Below are 17,611 nucleotides of genomic sequence, written 5' to 3'. Positions count from 1 at the left end.
AAGATATAATAAAACTCTGTTTCCTGTTTCGTTGCTAGCTATACATTTTTTTTATTATTGTTTTAGATGTGTGTATATTTTTATTTATTTATTTATTTTACTACAAACGCAAATCATATTCAAATATCTCACTCCCAAATGTTCATTTTCAAACAACTTTTCTCATCAATGTCATTAAATAACTGTTTTGTCCTGGAAGCCCCGCCCAAGTAGGAAGTACAAACCGGAAAATAAACGTGATGTATCTTTTTTCCCACCCGTATTATAAAATCAAAACCCCGCCCCCTGCGCGATGACACAGCCATGCATTCACAGTTCGGATTTGATGATGCGCTTTTAATTAGCGATTTTTATCCAATCATAGGAAAGATGCCGGAAAACAGTTGGGGTAAAAAAAAAACCAAAACAGCGGTTGAGCAACATTAGTAACAGAGATTATTCACTGGGTGTTGCTTTTTAGGGAGGCAGCTGAATTTTATTGGTTTTTTTCATGTGCGATCTTATCAGTTTACAGCATCTTTTCCGTCTGGTTTTATCGCTTAATACGCGATAAAAAAAACACCACCACCTCAGTGGGCTGATGGAGCACATACGGACCCCGAAGGTAACGAGTTGGACATTTTCCCGTTAAATGGAGTTAAATGAGAAGAATGTTGCTAACCTGCTGTTTGTTTCAGCTTAACAACAGTCTCAGTTTGTGATTAAATGAAAAATGAGCATACATAAATTAATCGTCGGGTTGTATTAATGGAAATGTTTGCCCTGGAGGATGCAGAAATGTCACTGCTCACTTCACAACATTCAACTCGGCGGCTAGCTCCAGCTAGCTCATTCTGTTGTTGTTAGCCGTTAGCATCATTTATTGAACTTCAACTAGAAGTTTATTTTTAAACTTGTCTCTTGTGCGTTTTGTTTACAATAACCAAAAATTCTTTCTATCACTTCTTTAAAATGGTTTTCTGACTTTGGCTTGCTATTTGTTTTGTTCTTTTAGCGGAAAAATGTGTCCGAGGGCCGAAAATTCAGGCTGCGTCCCAAATCCGTGTTTATTCCCTGTATAGTGTGCACTATATGGACTAAATAAGCAGGAGGTTTGCGCACTACCTAGGGCACTGGATTTTAGATTGGGCACTGGTTCAACTTCTGCATAGACTTGAATGGGTGGATGGATAGATACTGTATGTTGTGTTGATTATTAAAATTAATTATTCCTTGTTTAATTTTAATTAACTTTTTAATTCTGTCTGCCTTAAAATCAGGTTGTAAATATATTAGATAACCTCATCAGAAAGTTGGAAGTTTGGAGTATTATGATTTTGTAGGAAATGCTAAAATTATGCACTATTAGGTTTATTAAATCTTTAAGAAAAGGCTGAAAAAGATGGAGCCAGTTTTCTAAATGCTGCTTGTTTTTATTTTGAAAAGCATGTTGTTCACCGACACCGAGCTTTTGTTTTCCACAGATTGCTTTGTTTTGGAGCAAAAATCCTTCAAAAACAGTGCAGACTTTATCTCAGTGCTCACAACTTCCCGCTCAGTAAATCTCTAAATCTTGGACAATCTCCATTACGCTGCTCTCAAAGATCTTAGAAAACTTTCCCACTATTATAAGTACGAGTGTAGTGAGAATATTTGTCTGTAAAAGTTAAATATTGTCAGTTTATCAGCCCATAAAGCAGGTTACAGTGCTGCTGTTAGTGTTGAAGTTATTTTCTGAACTGAATCAGGATCCAGTGATGACGCCTCGTTTGTGTTGTGATGTAATACATTGTGAAAGGTTGTGGTTGTGTTTTAGGGAGAAGGGCGCGTTTATTTTTGTGCAAAAAAAGTGTCACAAACTTCCTGTAGGTTTTGAACTGACATGAAAATGAGATGTTTTGAGATTATTTCTGATGAACAGAGTCATATTGTAGTGGGGATATTTTCCATGTCTCAGTGTAGACTACAGAAAAGCGTGAACAAATAAAGTGAATGTCGTTCATCAGCTGCTGTATGTAGTGAAAGCGGAGATTTGTTTGAGACTCGTGTGTCGCTGAGCTGCAGGTCAGTCGCTGGGAAACACAGCCAGGAATAAATAGGAGTTTTAATCACACCTGTCATGTCTTTCATCTATAAATACACAAACGTTATAAGCTCTGTGCAAACAACTGTGATCCACTACAGCAGGGTGTGGTACAATGTGGGTGTTTTATTGAGAGCCAGGTGCACAGGTGTGTAGGCTAAGTCAGGATAGTTTAATGTTCTTGGAAACAGAAGACTTTGCTAGACGTTTCTACTGGTCATTCAACAAAACCAGCTTTGCTTCATGACCTCACATGACCCCAGTCGCAGCCATGGGGTGCCAATACTTTTTTGCTTGTTTTTATTTTGACGTAAGCATTAATTGAACAGCAGCTTGTACAACGAAATGCAGCCAAGGGTTGCCAAGACTTTAATCTTTAATAGTTACTTTAAAAATAAACACACACACACACAGGAGAGTCACTTAATGTTTAGCCACGCTTGTGCAACAAAAATGCAGCCATTACTTTAATCTTTAACCAACAAATTAAGAAAAAACGAAGAGCAAGCATTCACTTAACAGTGACCCGAGCATCCGAAGACAGTCAGGGGTGCCAATACTTTGATGTTGAGGTGCGGGGTAAATCTTTTCACAATGCACTGCAAAACAATGGAGTAGCCCCCCCCCCAACACCCCCCACCATGCCAAAATAAAAAGAGGGAAATGAAAACAAACAAATAAATAAACAAAGGCAGCTTTCAAACAGACCAGATACAGAGGTGGTGCCAATACTTTTAACTCTATGAAGAAAGTAGGGCACTGGGTGGGGCACTGGGAGGGACACTGGGTGGGGCACTGGGAGGGGCACTGGGTGGGGCACTGGGAGGGGCACTGGGTGGGGCACTGGTTGGGGCACTGAGTAAGGCACAAGGTAGTGATGCACTGATGTCAGTAAACAGGAAGCCACTTTGGGAAAAAAATGTCGGATTTTACTGGGATTATTAGGAAAATAAAATTGAATCTGAAATTAGCCAAGGTGAGGTAGAGGCAGCATGGATCATGAGTATTGAGACAAGGTGTGTGTGTGTGTGTGTGTCTTCAGGTGGAGCAGGTGAAGCTTGTGGATCGCTTCAGCAACAAGTCGACGACAGGAACGCTGTACCTGACCGCCTCACACCTCATCTTCATGGACAGTAACACGCCCAGCGCTCAGGAGATATGGGTTAATTCTTCATAGTTTTATTTATTTTATTTCTAATTAATTTGATTTGAACAGTCGGCATCATGTATGTGGAAAATATTACACAGGGTTTTTTTTATATTAACATCATTTTATCGTATAATTACAGGGTAAATCTCTTAGTGGAGACGTTTTTATCTTGTCAGTGAATTTCACATAATTCTGATGTTTTTCCAGCATTATAGAGTTAATATTATTATATTCTATTAGATGTGTCAGATTTCACAGAAAATAAAAGCGCTCCTTTTAATGCTGTTATGGATTTAACTCTGATTCAGTGTTTAATCTTTAGGTCTTTTGCTCGAGTGAGTGAATGTTTATATTCATGTTTCAGGCTGTAGAGAATCCGCTCGAACCGAATGCTCCGGGAAATCCGATTTGAGCCACGTGTCTGAAAGAATAAAGCACAATGAGATTTAGAGACGTTTTAAGAATGAGCTTATGAAACACTTGAAAAACCGAGGTTCACGCCTGGCAGATCGGCCCTCCTGGTTTATTTACAAAAAAATTAAGTGAGCTTGAGGGATTATAACGAGAAACTTGTCACATCGTCTCACTGCTGAGCTCTGGGTTTAGTGGGGTGCCATTATTTTTGCACTCATTGCTCATGCTGTGCATCTAAACTGAGTGCTCTCTGCAGATTTATCTCTTCAAGGTCAAACTGGTTGCTTTATGCAAATAAATGTGCATTTACCCTAACCCGGGGCCTGATACTCAAAACAGTGATATTAATTAATTAAATCAGTGAATTTAAATTAATTTGATGCAGAGAGCCATCCAGGAACACGTGTCTGATTGGTTGTCACATGCAAATTCAGCTCATTAGTATGCACATATTTAAAGAGAAGGGAGGTGTTGGTCACCAGCTCTTTAATCAGTTAATTGATCAGAGGATCACACAGACGAATTACGAGGTCACGCCCCCTCACCTGACTCTGATGCTCTGATGCTGCAGATTCTTCACCACCATGTCGCTTCTGTAGAGAAGCTCTCTCTGACCGCCGGTGGCTGCCCACTCCTCATCCACTGCCGCAATTTCCGAGTGGTTCACTTTGTGATTCCCCGTGAGAGAGACTGCCACGACGTCTACAGCTCACTGCTCCGGCTGCTCCAACCAGGTCCGGAACTTTCTAGGGATGTGTGAGGTTTCAACTGAGAGTGTGTGTGTGTGTGTGAAAGTTTGTGAGAGAGAGATTGTGTGTAAGAGAGTTTGTGAGTGTGTAAATGAAAGTGTATGTGAGAGAGTGTTTGTGTGCGTGTGTGTGTGTGTGAGAGAGAGAGTGTGAGTGAGTGTTTGTGTGTGTGTGTGAGAGTGTGTGTGATTGTGTGTGTGAGCTCCAGCCCAGATGGTGATATTTTCAGTTCAAATGGTGACTTCTGCTTGCCATACTAACACTTGCGTGCGTGCGTGTGTGTGCGTGTGTGTGTGTGTGTGTGCATGTGTGTAGTGTCATATGACGAGCTCTACGCGTTCTCCTACAACCCGAAGCAGAATGAGCAGCAGAGGGAGGAGGGCTGGCAGCTGATAGATTTGGGGGCGGAGTTTGAGCGTATGGGTGTACCATGTGACCAGTGGCAGCTGACTGATGTTAACAGAGACTACAAGGTAAAATGAGAGAGTGATTAGAGTTTATTCAGATAAACGAGTGTACACTCATCCCTCAGGCTGTCCTCCATTCATGACCATCACATCACTGTAACTCAGAAAGATTATAAAGTTCCAGCGTCATGCTAACACCTCTCCATCCGTCTGTCTTTCTTTCTTTCTTTCTTTCTTTCTTTCTTCCTCCCTCTCTCTCTCTCTCTCTCTCTCTCTCTCTCTTTCTTTCTTTCTGTGTTCAGGTGTGTGAGACGTACCCCAGAGACCTGTATGTTCCCATCACGGCCAGTAAACCCATCATTGTGGGAAGCTCTAAGTTCAGGAGTAAAGGCCGCTTCCCTGTCCTGACCTACTTTTACCAGGAAAAGAAGGTAAGAGCAAAATGTCAAAATGAGAAAGAGAGAGAGAGATAATGGTGTTTGATGTTAGTGAACCTGCTGGACTTTATATGGAGGGCGTGATTTATAACAGCTTGTTATGAGTTTGTGTGTGTGTGTGTGTGTGTGTTAGGCTGCAGTGTGTCGATGCAGTCAGCCTCTCTCAGGCTTCAGCGCTCGCTGTCTGGAGGATGAACACATGCTGCAGTCCATCAGTAAAGCTAACCACAACAACCGCTTTGTCTATGTCATGGACACCAGGCCTAAGGTACACACATACACACACACACACACACACACCATACAGTCTGAGAAGAGTGCAGACTGAGATAATGCTTCATTATATATTTACACTGAGTTAAAAAAAACTCTGACCGTGTTTCAGCTAAACGCTCTGGCCAATCGCGCCGCAGGGAAAGGCTACGAGAACGAGGACAACTACTCCAACATCCGCTTCCAGTTCGTGGGCATCGAGAACATCCACGTGATGAGAGCTAGCCTGCAGAAACTTCTGGAAGGTAAAGAGAAAGAAAAGAGGGATTTTATTATTAAAAAAAAGTCTCATTTTCTCATATCAGCATTTTTCTCTCTCTCTCTCTCTCCCTCCCTCTCTCTCTCAGTGGTTGGTACTCGTGGTCTCTCTGTGACTGAGTTCCTGGTAGGACTTGAAAACAGCGGCTGGTTGCGTCATATTAAAGCGATCGTTGACGCTGCGATCTTCCTCACTAAGGTCAGATAAAACACTTCAGGTTCATGAATAATATTTACATTGATTTAAATATTAATTAATTATACATTAACCATATTTACATTTATTGGTAATAATTCAATTCAATTTATTTTTGTATAGCGCTTTTAACAGAGAACATTGTCTCAAAGCAGCTTTACATGAGAAACAACATAAGAAAACAACAAACATATGAACAGACAAACAGTCCTAGAAATCTTTTCCATTGTTGATTTTGTATTTGTGTAATTTTCAGGCGGTGACAGTAGAGGGCGCCAGTGTGCTGGTCCACTGCTCAGACGGATGGGATCGTACGGCTCAGGTCTGCTCACTGGGCTCGCTGCTCATGGACCCTTACTACCGCACCATCAAAGGGTTCATGGTACGAACTTCATTCTGTTCTGTATAGAAATGTTCACTTAACTTTAAACTTCAATCCTTCTGTAAAGCTGCTTTCTCCATTGTTAAAAACGCTATACAAATAAATTGAACTGAAATATTTAGCATTAGTTTTGATACTTAAAGTTGCGGTCAGTTATCTCTCTCTGGACAGTGTGTGTAATATATGTATGCTTCTGAACCTTTTTGTTTGTTTCTGGGGGCGTGGCTTCAGAGGGAACGGTTATGGGCGGGGCTGCATTTGTTGGAGGTTTACATTAAAATTCATTCAAGCCTTCCTCAAAATCACTGCCTTTATCTTTAAAGACTTAAAAAGACAGTATAAGTGATTATAATTAAGGTTTATTTTTCATTACTTATAATTTACTGCATGCAGTGCAATAAAAATCTGTAAAGGAACACGGAGCTGGGGTTCTGTGTGTGATATTCCACACAGGTTTTCTTCCCGGTAGCAAAAAATTCATTTTATTAAACCAGCTGATGGAGGCGTTTTCTCTTCTCCTGTTCTCCAAGGTGCTGATCGAGAAAGACTGGATCTCCTTCGGGCACAAATTTTCAGACAGGTGTGTGTGTGTGTGTTTGTGTGTTTGTGTGTGTGTGTGTGTGTGTGTGTGTGTGTGTGTGATCCTCCCTAAGTCCCCTCTCTCTCTTTGCCCCTCTCTTTGCCCCTCTCTCTCTCTCTCTCTCTCTCTCAGTGTCAGTAAGCTGTATTGGCATGATCATATACATGTCCATTATTGTCAGTAAAGAGAAGAACATCTCTTATCAACAAACACATTAATGAGAAGATTGAGTCTCCAAGAACACAGGAACACAAATACAACAGAATACAAACAAATATAATTATTAAGATCATAAGACAAACAGGGCTTGTGTGTGTGTGTGTGTGTGTGTTTTTTGGGTGGGTCACTCGCTGTCCCCTCAGCATGTGGCAGGTAGATATGTACTGTCCAGCTAGAATGCAGCCCTCCTTCCTCTCCCCCAACAGGATGGTTAGTTTGTCAGTGTTGGTCAGGAGGGAGAACTGGGGATGGATTAACTGGCATGTTTTGAAATATATTTCACATAGATGTTGGAATTTTTGGCATTCAGTTGAAGTGCAGCTCTTTGTCCACTGTGTTGCTGTTCCACTGTGTACACACTCTCTGCTCTGTAGGGAGCCATGATTTCTTATAGCGGCCCGTCTCCATGGCCAGCGTGTGTGCGCTGAGTCTGTACTTGGTCAGTGTGGTTCTGTGCTGGTGGTCAGTCACTGTGCTCAAGTATTCAGCTACAATGTACTGTCCATTTAGGGCCAGATAGCACTGTGTTTTACTTTGTGTGTGTGTTTCCCAGTGTGTGATGTAGTTTTGTTGTTGTTGTGTTATAATGTGGTGAGGTCTGATTGTTCCTGTGTGCAGCTGCTCCTGATGTAGAAGTGTGCTAGTGTGTGTTGGTGAGCTGAGTGTCTCTCTCTCTCTCTCTCTCATGGAAATTTCTTGATGATCTCCTCAGGTGTGACCAGTTGGATGGTGACCCCAAGGAGGTATCTCCCATCTTCACACAGTTCCTGGAGAGCGTGTGGCAGCTGATGGAGCAGTTCCCTCAGGCCTTCCAGTTCAGCGACTGGTTCCTCATCCAGATCCATGAGCATGTGCACTCGTGTCAGTTCGGAAACTTCCTGGGGAACAACCAGCGTCAGAGGGAGGATCTGCAGTGAGTGTGTGGAAACGCAAGAAATGAATAACCAACGAATCCTGGAGTATTCCAGGCTGGGTTTTTTTGATACCGTGTGTGTTTGCAGGTTAAAAGAGAGGACATACTCCTTGTGGGCTCATCTCCTCAGCGAGCAGCAGAACTATCTCAACCCATTGTACAGCCCGAGCTTCGGAGAGTCCCACCCGGTTCTGGAACCGTCCACACAGCCCTGGAACCTTAAGTACGCATCATCATTCATTTCACAGAAATTGACATCATTTAACATTTTGATCTGTTCAGCAACTCGTGAAGAACTTAATAAATTCCTGTGTGTGTTCTTGCCTCAGGTTTTGGAGAAACATGTACCACCAGTTTGACCGCTCCATGCACCCACGCCAGTCCATCCTCAAACACACTCTCATGCTAAAAGAAAACAACAAGGAGCTGGAGAACACAGTTCGAGGCCTGCAGGAGGTGAGTAAACATCTCCTGACCTCACTCACTCTTCCATGATGGACATCTTACCAGCTTCCTGTCCTGCTTTCTCTCTGCAGAAGTTGCAGAAGTTCGGAGTGAGCACGTCTCCTCTGAACCACGAGAAGGAGCGCAGTATTCCTCCTCGGCCGAGCTCTCTCATCCTTGGAGCTCTGGTCAGCCGAAAGGAGGCACAGCAGGACGAAGACGAGGAGGAGGAGCTCTATGGAGAAGAAGCTCTGGAGGAAGAGGACGACGTTCCGCCCGGTCGTAGCGGAGAACGGACTGTAGAAGGGAGTAGCTCCTCAGAGAACGGATACACAGAGCTCCGAGAATCGTTCGGCTCCAAGAGCGAGCCGGCTGTGGTCAGTCTGGAGTTCGGAGTGGCCCGGATGACCTGCTGAGGCTCACTGAGGGACTGAGATGTGTATATTGGTCAGGTTCAGTGATGAGAGATAGATGAAGAACGTGTGTGTGTGTGAATGATTGTGTGTGAATGATTGTGTGTCTGAATATTTGGCTTCAGCTAGGACGTGAGCCTTCATGAAGAATGCCACGTGTAAAAAAAAAAAAAAAAAAAAAAAAAAAAAAAATATATATATATATATATGGAAGGATGTGTTCTCTAAGTCCAGCATCGACCAGCTGTGTGTCATAATGAGAGGAGATGAGATTTTTAAAGAATGTTAATAGCACTAAAAAGAAAAATATTAAAAGTTTAAACAAAGAGAGGACTGAAAGCATCCAGCTGTAATCTTTCATTTGTTTGTTTTCTCACGGATGATCCTGTTCAGAGTCTGAATCATAATGAGGATAAATAAAAAGACTTTTAGGGGTTGTGTGTAAAGGGATGGGACTGTAAACATTCTAATAACATGTGTATGCAGAGGGGCGGCGCTGTACACATTCTCATAAAAATGTGTGCAAAGGGGCGGGGCTGGGAACCTACACAGAACCTACATGGGGTTGGAGAGTCTCCACTAAAGGAGGTGAGATGCTGGTGTCTGTGGTGAAGGTCTGCTGATTTATTTGTCCAGACTAAAACTTTCCACTTTTTCCTTTACAGTGATTTACTTTTCTCCCATAGACAGCTCTCAGGTCTTCATGTTGGTTTATCCTTTTTAGCAATAATCACCTTGATCTCCGGTCAAACCCAGAACTCAGACAATGAGTAGACCTTCAGAGCTTTGAACTCTTTAAACAATGAGTCTGTCATGACACACCTGGGCAGCGGGTAACACCTGGCGGTCACCAACGTGTTCTTGTATTTTGAAGTGGATGGGTTAGAAGAAAAGTTGTTTAACAGGTCTAGATGTAAATATCAGAAAAAAAATAAAAGATGAAATTCTGATTTTCATCTTCAGATCTCAAACACAAATGTCCTCAGTGAGTAACAAACACAACAGAACTGGCCTTGCTGTTCCAATACTATCGGATTGTGTGCAAAGAGACAGGTTTCGAAATGTACTCACAAACAATATTTAACTAGGGAGTGTGCAAAGGGGCGGAGCCTGAAACGGACTCTGAGGTGTGTGTGGAGAAAGGTGTGGACCTGGAAATGGAAATGAGATGAAAATATGTCGTCAAGGAGCATGTGCAAAAAGGGCTGACAATAAAGTCACAAAAAATCACTATCTGTGGAGATTCTGGGGCAAAATGTGTGGGGAAATGTGTGCAAAAGGGGGCGGAGCCAGGTATAGAGAAATAGAGAATAAAGAAATAAAATGATTGAATATTTGTAAATGAATATCCAGCAATTTTGGAGTCTGTGTGATCCTGCATGAAGACCCCTAAACCTTCAGCAGGAGGAAAAGGTGGAGAATTGATTTCTATAAACCCCAAAAAGACAAACAACAAAAAGACCTGCTGACCTGTGATCCTCGACAGCCATGCCTCATTAGTGAAGTTCACCAAGGTCAGTGTTCAGGCTCATATTAAACACTGATCATCTACATTTACAATAAATCACACTAACCATCAGTACTGACCACAAACCAGTCTCATCCATCAGCATCAACAGTGACGAGGTTAAAGGTCTCTGAGGAGAACGTCCACTCCGAACCCAAACGGGGAATTTTCTCCTGAAAGCCTCTGGAGTGATTACGGCTCCTGAACCCTGGGGACGCTCGTCTCAGACTGCAATAGGATTAGAGAGAAGATTAAGTCATTGTGCAGCGTTTTAAAGGAAAACTCCAGGGTTTTTTCAGCCTAATCTCTATAAACCGTGTGTGTGTGTGTGTGTGTGTACAACAGTTTTCCACACTGAGAACTGACCTATTACTCCAAACTCACTCACAATAGACATCTATGAGCAGCTGTTACACTCAATAAAGCCAATAAATAAAATGTTGTTTACAAAAACACAAATTCAGACTTCTTCACGGAGAGGTCTTCCGGACTTTTCTCCAGTTTTTCAGTTTCCCTGTAGTTTTTAGGGAAGGAGTCTCCAGTCTCAGCGCTTTATAAATGTACCTAAACAGATAATATCAGATTGCTGTGGTGTAAGAGGAATAAAACACATGACCCTTTATTACACGATAATAAACAACTAACATTCAGGGTCTAACTCCAGACAACTACTGATTATTTTCCTCTAACAGCACCACACACAGCACTCCTCACTTAAAGCTCAGGAGAGGACGTTCTGGCGCCAGAACCACGTGTCTGTCTCAGCATGTCTACAGTCAGTATTATTTTTTAGCTAATCGGAGATGAATTAACGTGTGAACTGGCATAAAGAAGACGTGTGTGTGTGTGTGTGATCTGGTTAATAAGACTGAAATCTACTGATTGTGTTACAGGAGCTCAGGCATATGGGGCAGTAGTCTCTAAACACCTCCTCCTGAACCCCACACTGGATTAGATTAATGCAGGGATAAAGACCTCGCTCTGTAAAGCAATCCCACAATGCACTGCTCTATAATTCCAAATCAAATTCAGAGCTTTTACTGCTGTCTAGTGCTCGGAATATCAATATGCTTAAATATCTTCAAACATATTAGTTTTAGTTTAATTTTATTGTTCATTTGAAAGAGGGCGGAGTTTGTGCGAGTTGCCGAGCAACTCTGTGCTGAAAAAAATGTAGATTTCTGTTTTTATATTCACTAAGAGTCATTATCATCAGTAAGAGTCAGTAATATTATTTTATTTATGGCATCAGATGTTAGATGTCTCTCAGACGCTTCACCTCAGTTTTATTGGTTTGTGTTTTGAAGGTGTTTACTCCTTTACATCCGCTGAACATCTCGTCTCTCAGTGCGTCTACAAAGCAGTGAAGTGGGGAATTGTGGATATTTGCAGTGAGTCAGATCATCCAATTCAGTTCAATCACAGGAGTCGACTCTTTCAGCTCCCAGTGTCATGGTGCTATCGAATATCTTTTATGAATAAACAGCGATCACATTTCAGAGCGATATCCGAACACAGAGGATGCTCACATGCTCTCAGGGTTGAGTTAAACGTCAATGCTGACTCATCGTTCCTCTGATTTATCTCTCAGACTCATCACACTGTATCACGATTCAGCAAATTTCTAATCAGGTTTGAAACATCAACAGAATTTCGAGGAAAATATAAACATTACAATAGCAGGAGTTTTAATTCAGTAGATTCCCACAAGAGCATTGTGCGTTTGAGAGAAAAGACAGCGGCTAACTGACGCATTACTACCCGTCTTTTCTCCGCCTTCTAAACACACCAGCGTCTGTTCTTCAGCGGGCTTTATGTCGAACACTGAAGTCATGTGAAAGCCGAGAGCACAACGGGACGAGTCACTGAATAATCTTTAGAATTTTGAGTGTACAAATAGAGCAGTGCTATTAACTCACACACAAATGGTACGTCCTGCTCTATTATTCTGTTTCTCCATTCAGGTTTTATGGAGCACTTTGCCTTCAGCACTGACCGACACGTCAAAGTTCCACTGTTGAGATGGATCAAGCTGCAGAAACGCTGCTAATTCATCCGCCACAGAATTCCTGTTTTGATTCGAAACAAGAATTCTGTAGTACACTGATTTAGGGGAGAAGCTACATATCAGTGTGTGATGTCACAAAATAAGTCTGCTGCTTTGGACCAATCAGGTCTGATATGCAAATTATTAGAGTTTAAAATGATGATAAAGATTGTGGTTGTTAAAGAATCACGACTTTGAGTTTTATAGTGTAAATCTGTACACATACATAGGCTCCTGCACCCTGATCGAGAAGGTACAGACTGAGGAACAGTTATTAGAAATGGGTTAAAGACTGGACCCTCCTTCCAGCCTGCATACTTCACAGAACAGAGACAGAAATGTCATTTGTTATTTGTCATGAACACATGGTCCACATGAACACCCACTGAGTTGGAGACTCAAATGCTTTCAAATCAATTAAAGGAATTAATAAAGATTCATCCTGGATAATTTGGACAGTAACGAGGAGGTGTTCAGCTGGAGAAACCTCTCTGGTCAGGCTTTCTGGTCAGTGCAGCTATTGTTTGAGGGGGTCTGTCTTTAAAAACCTGGAGATGGAGGAGGGAGTAGACAACAAGGGGTTGAAGAGCTGAAGGGTTCAGTCGAGGTTCTCAGTAGGACACTGAAGGAAAAACAAAGACACACCAAAAGAAAGAAGACTGCAAATTCTTAGGTTCAGGAAGGTTGTTTGGAGTTGGAATGTCCAGTTCAGAGACTCTTTTAATGTGTAATGGAGAAGCTTAATCATCAACGAGCACAGAAGCCGACACCATAAAACACCTAAAACCTTTCATCTATAACGCAATTTTAATTCTCAAAGCTGCTACACAACCAGAGACCAGTGTAACCGAAGTCACCCTGTGCCCATATGCTGAAGGCAGATGGCCTGAGCTTGAAGCGATGAGATGAGATGACCACATGGAAGACGATCAAGCAGTCCGGGACGAGGTCCGGATCGTCAACAAGAACTGCATCTTGATCTCATTTAAATTTCATTAGGCAATACTGAGAGCCATTTCAAGTGTGTGTGTGTGTGTGTGTGTGTGTGTGTGTGTGTGCTGGGAAAAGGCAGCAAAATACTTTTCTAAATAAGCTTTCCTACTTTATTTCTACAAATCCTCGACTTATTTGTCTTATTCCAGTCCCGTGACACAGCAGCAGCTCCACGTTACACTGCGCTGATCCTTCTTTTCTCTGGTTCAGATCACCAGATATGAGTTAAAACCAGTGAAAGAAAAGCTCTTTGTTTCCTCTTTTGCATGATCATAAGGAAGCACATCTCATGTTTCCTCCACATTTGGAAGTGACAAACACAGTGCATATCCACCTCTGGATTTGGATACACTGGATATGGATAGATATATATGTATGAATGTTAGACAGGGAAATGAGAAGAAGGAACTGAGACTCTGACAGGGTGAAGAAGGGGGAGGTGGGAACGATGGAGGCGGAGGGAAAAGAGCCCTGACTTGCCTCTAATGCTGACGAAAGCAGCTTAGCCCTCCCAGTTACCATAGAGACCGTCATGAGCAGCTGCCAGAGAAAGAGAGAGCGAGAGAAAAGAACACCAACAGGCGAAAGCAGGAGGCAGAACCACAGAGAGCAAGAGCAAGAGAGAGAGAGAGAGAGAGAGAGAGAGAGAGAGAGAAAGAGAGAGTCGGAGTGTTGGAGTAAAGGACAATAAAAGGAGTTTGAGAAAATAGTGAAGCAGCCATAATGGAAATACAGATCAGTTGCAGCGATCCACCTCCGTGCGACCCGCAGTCATCCGGAAAGATCAACAAAGCTGCCTTCAAACTGTTCGGCAAGCGCAGGTCTGGCAGCGGTATGCCGAGCATCTTCTCCTTCAGGAACAAAGGGGATGCGACTGACAAGGAGCTTGTCAGAAGCAAAACCCACGATGGCTTAACGACGACAGATGAGCTGTCCGAGTTGGAAGGCCACGGGAAGGAAGAGTCAGCCAGCAATGATCGTCTGAATAGTGCCGCTGCTGCTCCGGTGTGTAGTGCCATCACCAAGTCTTTCAGTTTCTTCTCCTTGCTGCGACGCAATAGCTCTCGCATTAGTGACAGGACTGCTACGCTGGGGCAAAGAGGACGTGGGCTCAAGGGGCTGTTCAACAGCATACGCTGGCGCCGCAAACCTCCATCGCGTGACAATTCAATCGAAATCCAGGACATCCTGAAAGAAACCAAAGGAGTTGATCTGATCTTGTCCTGCAGCGCCAAACATGTGGACGTAGAAAATGTGGCACTTACACTGGAACCCCCGATACAAATCTTACCAGAAAATGCTGTGACCTGGGAGAAACCATCTCTGCAGGATAGTAACGAGGAACGTGCGGAGAGCTCATGTGTTCTGGAGCAACCAGTTGCTGAGGAGTCTCCAGCTCCGTCTCCAGTCACTGTTCAAACACAGGAATCTCTCAGAGCCAAACATGGCAGTCCAGCCCATCTTGCTTCCATGACACCTCCGCAGGATCACAGCTCGGTTGACCCGCCCTCCGAGGATCGCCTGAGCTCCATGTTTAACGATGTCACTTCGCTCAAAAGCTTTGATTCATTAACCGGTTGTGGAGACATCATCGCTGACCCAGAAGAGGACTCCGGGAATGGAGGCAGCGCCACCAGCAGCGGAACGGGAAGCAGCAATGGGGGGCTCCAGGTAAGCGCTGAGAGATGTTCACCTGCTAAACCTCCCCTCCCTCCGCAAGTGACTGGTCTAATATCAATGTCTGTGTACACACCGTCCCGTCATCGGATCTGTCCACCGACTAAAACTCCACAAGGCAGTGGGATAGTGGCCTACATGGGTGGAGGAGAGGAAATGGCCAGTCCTGAAGGTGTGGATGATGCGGATATGCAAGGACTTTGGCACATGCTCCCTCAGAAAGGGGAGGATTCCCCAGCTCTACCTCACCTACCAACTCGGCAGGACAAAAGACCTCCTCAGGTAAAAAGTCTGGGGCTTAGTAAAATTCCTGTAGGTGGAAGCAGCAGAGTAGGCAAGCAACAACAGCAGCAGCTGACTCGCCCTTCTCCTCCACCCATCGTTAAAGATCTCCAGGATGTCCCACCCAGTGACGAGGGCTACTGGGACTCTCCGACACCGGGACCGGAGGACGAGGACAGCGGCTTCCTGCAGCGAGACGGCCTACCAAGAGATAGCTGCTCAGGAGACGCACTTTATGACCTCTACGACCTCGACAGTCCTGGCACCGTCGGCTCCGATGACGACGACACGATTTCACCTACACCTTCTACCGGAGACCTGAAAATGACCCCGCCATCTTGTTCTTCCTTCCGTTCCATAAAGGGTAGCACAAGTCTTCCACGAGAGTCCAAGATTCCCATCAGCGTGAGGCAAAAGCCGCCTTCTCACTCTTCCAGCCAAGGGGCACTGTCCTCTCCGGTCAGCCCGACTTCGAACAACACTTCTGACCCTTCCTCAAAGACTAACACGCCGCCTCGCACTCGTATTCCTGTCTCCAAGGTCCCTGTCCGTTCCTCAGGCAACAAAAACGCAAAGGTAGCACAAAACAGGAAGTAGAACTGATCAGAATTTAGTTCCAAGCCAAAATGACTGTATTTTGATACAACTAACAATTCCCACGGACCAGGACGACGATGCACCTTGAATTTTTTCTGCACTGATGTATTGTAACATGTCACATGTTCCACATAACTGTGTATGTAGGAAGGAAATATAACACAACTTCACTACCTAACTCGTGCAAAAAAAAGCGATGAATTTAAGAATGTTTTGTAAAAAAAGAAAATTGTTCATCTATCCCACTGGAGATAATCTTCATCCATCCTGGACCAGCAAGAACTGAGAGCCTTGAGAGTGAAGAGTCTTTGGCTCTACTTCACACAAAAAACCCCCACAAACCTTTGTGGAAACACAGCTGCAAACACCGTCCATCTCTCTGGGAATTACAATAAAATAGCCAGGAAAAGCACTCCGAATCCCCCGGACACCAAACTCTCCTCAATCAGGATCAGGGAATGCAATCTTCATTTGAGATGCTCCTTTTTTTAAGCCGACAAAACCACTTCCTAAAAACATCTTTTTTTATACCTCGTGTTCTTCCTGACGTCTTTCGTACTCTTTTTCTACACGGAAATCTTCACTGTGGACGTTCATTTATTCTGGGATTTTAAAACACTGAGTCGGGCGCGTTAAAAAGAGAAAAGCGTCCTGAGCGTCGTCATGCCGGCGGCGGCTTCCACGTCACTTTACTGTGCTGAAGATCTGAATGTAGCACGCCATCACAAATGTGTCCAGACGCTCACGTGCTCGCGAAGGAGAGAGGGAGAAAGACAAGCCTGAGGGGTCAAAGGTCAAGCATCTAGCTGGCCTCAGGGACACTGTAGTGTCTCTGGATTTTTGCTTTTGCATTGAGGTTCAAACAAACAAACAAACAAACATTAGCACAATAACGTTGCCATGATTACTGAATGTTTTTCTACTGTTATTTTTCGAATCGTTCGTTTTAGTGGTAACTTCCTTCCTGTTTTTCTTTTTTCCTTCTTTTTCTTACTCTGTCACTAATTTATGAATAAAAACACGCTGTGAGTAAAATGACGCAGTGACTCCAGACTCGTGAATGCGAGACCATTTATTTCACACACACACACACACACACACACACACACACACACACACCACTGGGCGGAGTTACAAACCACTGCTGCTGTTAAAAACAAAAATAATAGGCTGATTATTTATCGCTCTATTGTATTTTTATACATTTATTGTTACACGTAATGTTGTTGTCGCTTATAGCAGTTATATAAACACTTGTTCTCTCAGCAGCAGATTAAAGGGAAGAAAATAGAAAATAATCTCAGCCGCTCGTGTGACTGCGAAACCAAAGAAGTGTAAACTCCTCTGTCCTGAAGACATGAGGACGTGAACGTTCCACTTCACCTCGGACTGAATCCAGAACTTTTTTAGTTTTAACTTGAATTCAGTTTTCAACACAAGCACTAATAAAGAGAAGAGAGAGAGAGAGAGAGAGAGAGAGTGTATGTATGTGTGTGTGTGCCCTGAATGTAAATGAGATGGAGGGGTTTTAAATGTAGGGCGGTGCTTGATGCATGTGTGAGTGCACGTGTGTGTGTGTGTGTGTGTGTGTTACAGTCCACACTGTGATGG

The 17,611-nt window shown here is 43.4% G+C and overlaps 2 protein-coding genes across 2 annotated transcripts; both read left to right on the top strand.

The window, feature by feature from the left end:
• The first annotated feature begins 410 nt into the window (after positions 1-410).
• On the top strand, positions 411-9,227 carry mtmr6 (myotubularin related protein 6). The gene is made up of 14 exons (XM_058376164.1): positions 411-604; positions 3,105-3,224; positions 4,198-4,360; positions 4,691-4,848; positions 5,085-5,213; positions 5,353-5,487; positions 5,605-5,737; positions 5,840-5,949; positions 6,203-6,328; positions 6,859-6,908; positions 7,840-8,040; positions 8,129-8,263; positions 8,370-8,496; positions 8,577-9,227. The coding sequence occupies exons 1-14, from the start codon at positions 581-583 to the stop codon at positions 8,898-8,900; spliced, it is 1,935 nt and encodes a 644-aa protein (XP_058232147.1). The 5' UTR covers positions 411-580; the 3' UTR covers positions 8,901-9,227.
• A 4,659-nt stretch (positions 9,228-13,886) lies between these two features.
• amer2 (APC membrane recruitment protein 2) lies at positions 13,887-17,024 on the top strand. Its single transcript, XM_058377118.1, has one exon. The coding sequence runs from the start codon at positions 14,168-14,170 to the stop codon at positions 15,998-16,000; it is 1,833 nt and encodes a 610-aa protein (XP_058233101.1). The 5' UTR covers positions 13,887-14,167; the 3' UTR covers positions 16,001-17,024.
• The last annotated feature ends 587 nt before the right edge of the window (positions 17,025-17,611 follow it).

The sequence above is a fragment of the Hemibagrus wyckioides genome, linkage group LG23 (assembly GCF_019097595.1).
Source record: "Hemibagrus wyckioides isolate EC202008001 linkage group LG23, SWU_Hwy_1.0, whole genome shotgun sequence".
NCBI lineage: Eukaryota > Metazoa > Chordata > Actinopteri > Siluriformes > Bagridae > Hemibagrus > Hemibagrus wyckioides.
This window is presented reverse-complemented; position numbering and strand designations above follow the sequence as displayed.

Bases quoted from the DNA above. Each gene is read 5' to 3' on its own strand.
- mtmr6 (XM_058376164.1), top strand. From the start codon at position 581: ATGGAGCACATACGGACCCCGAAG. The intron at 605-3,104 runs GTAACGAGTTGG...GTGTGTCTTCAG, and splicing joins AGCACATACGGACCCCGAAG to GTGGAGCAGGTGAAGCTTGT. The intron at 5,950-6,202 runs GTCAGATAAAAC...TGTAATTTTCAG, and splicing joins CTGCGATCTTCCTCACTAAG to GCGGTGACAGTAGAGGGCGC.
- amer2 (XM_058377118.1), top strand. From the start codon at position 14,168: ATGGAAATACAGATCAGTTGCAGCGATCCACCTCCGTGCGACCCGCAG.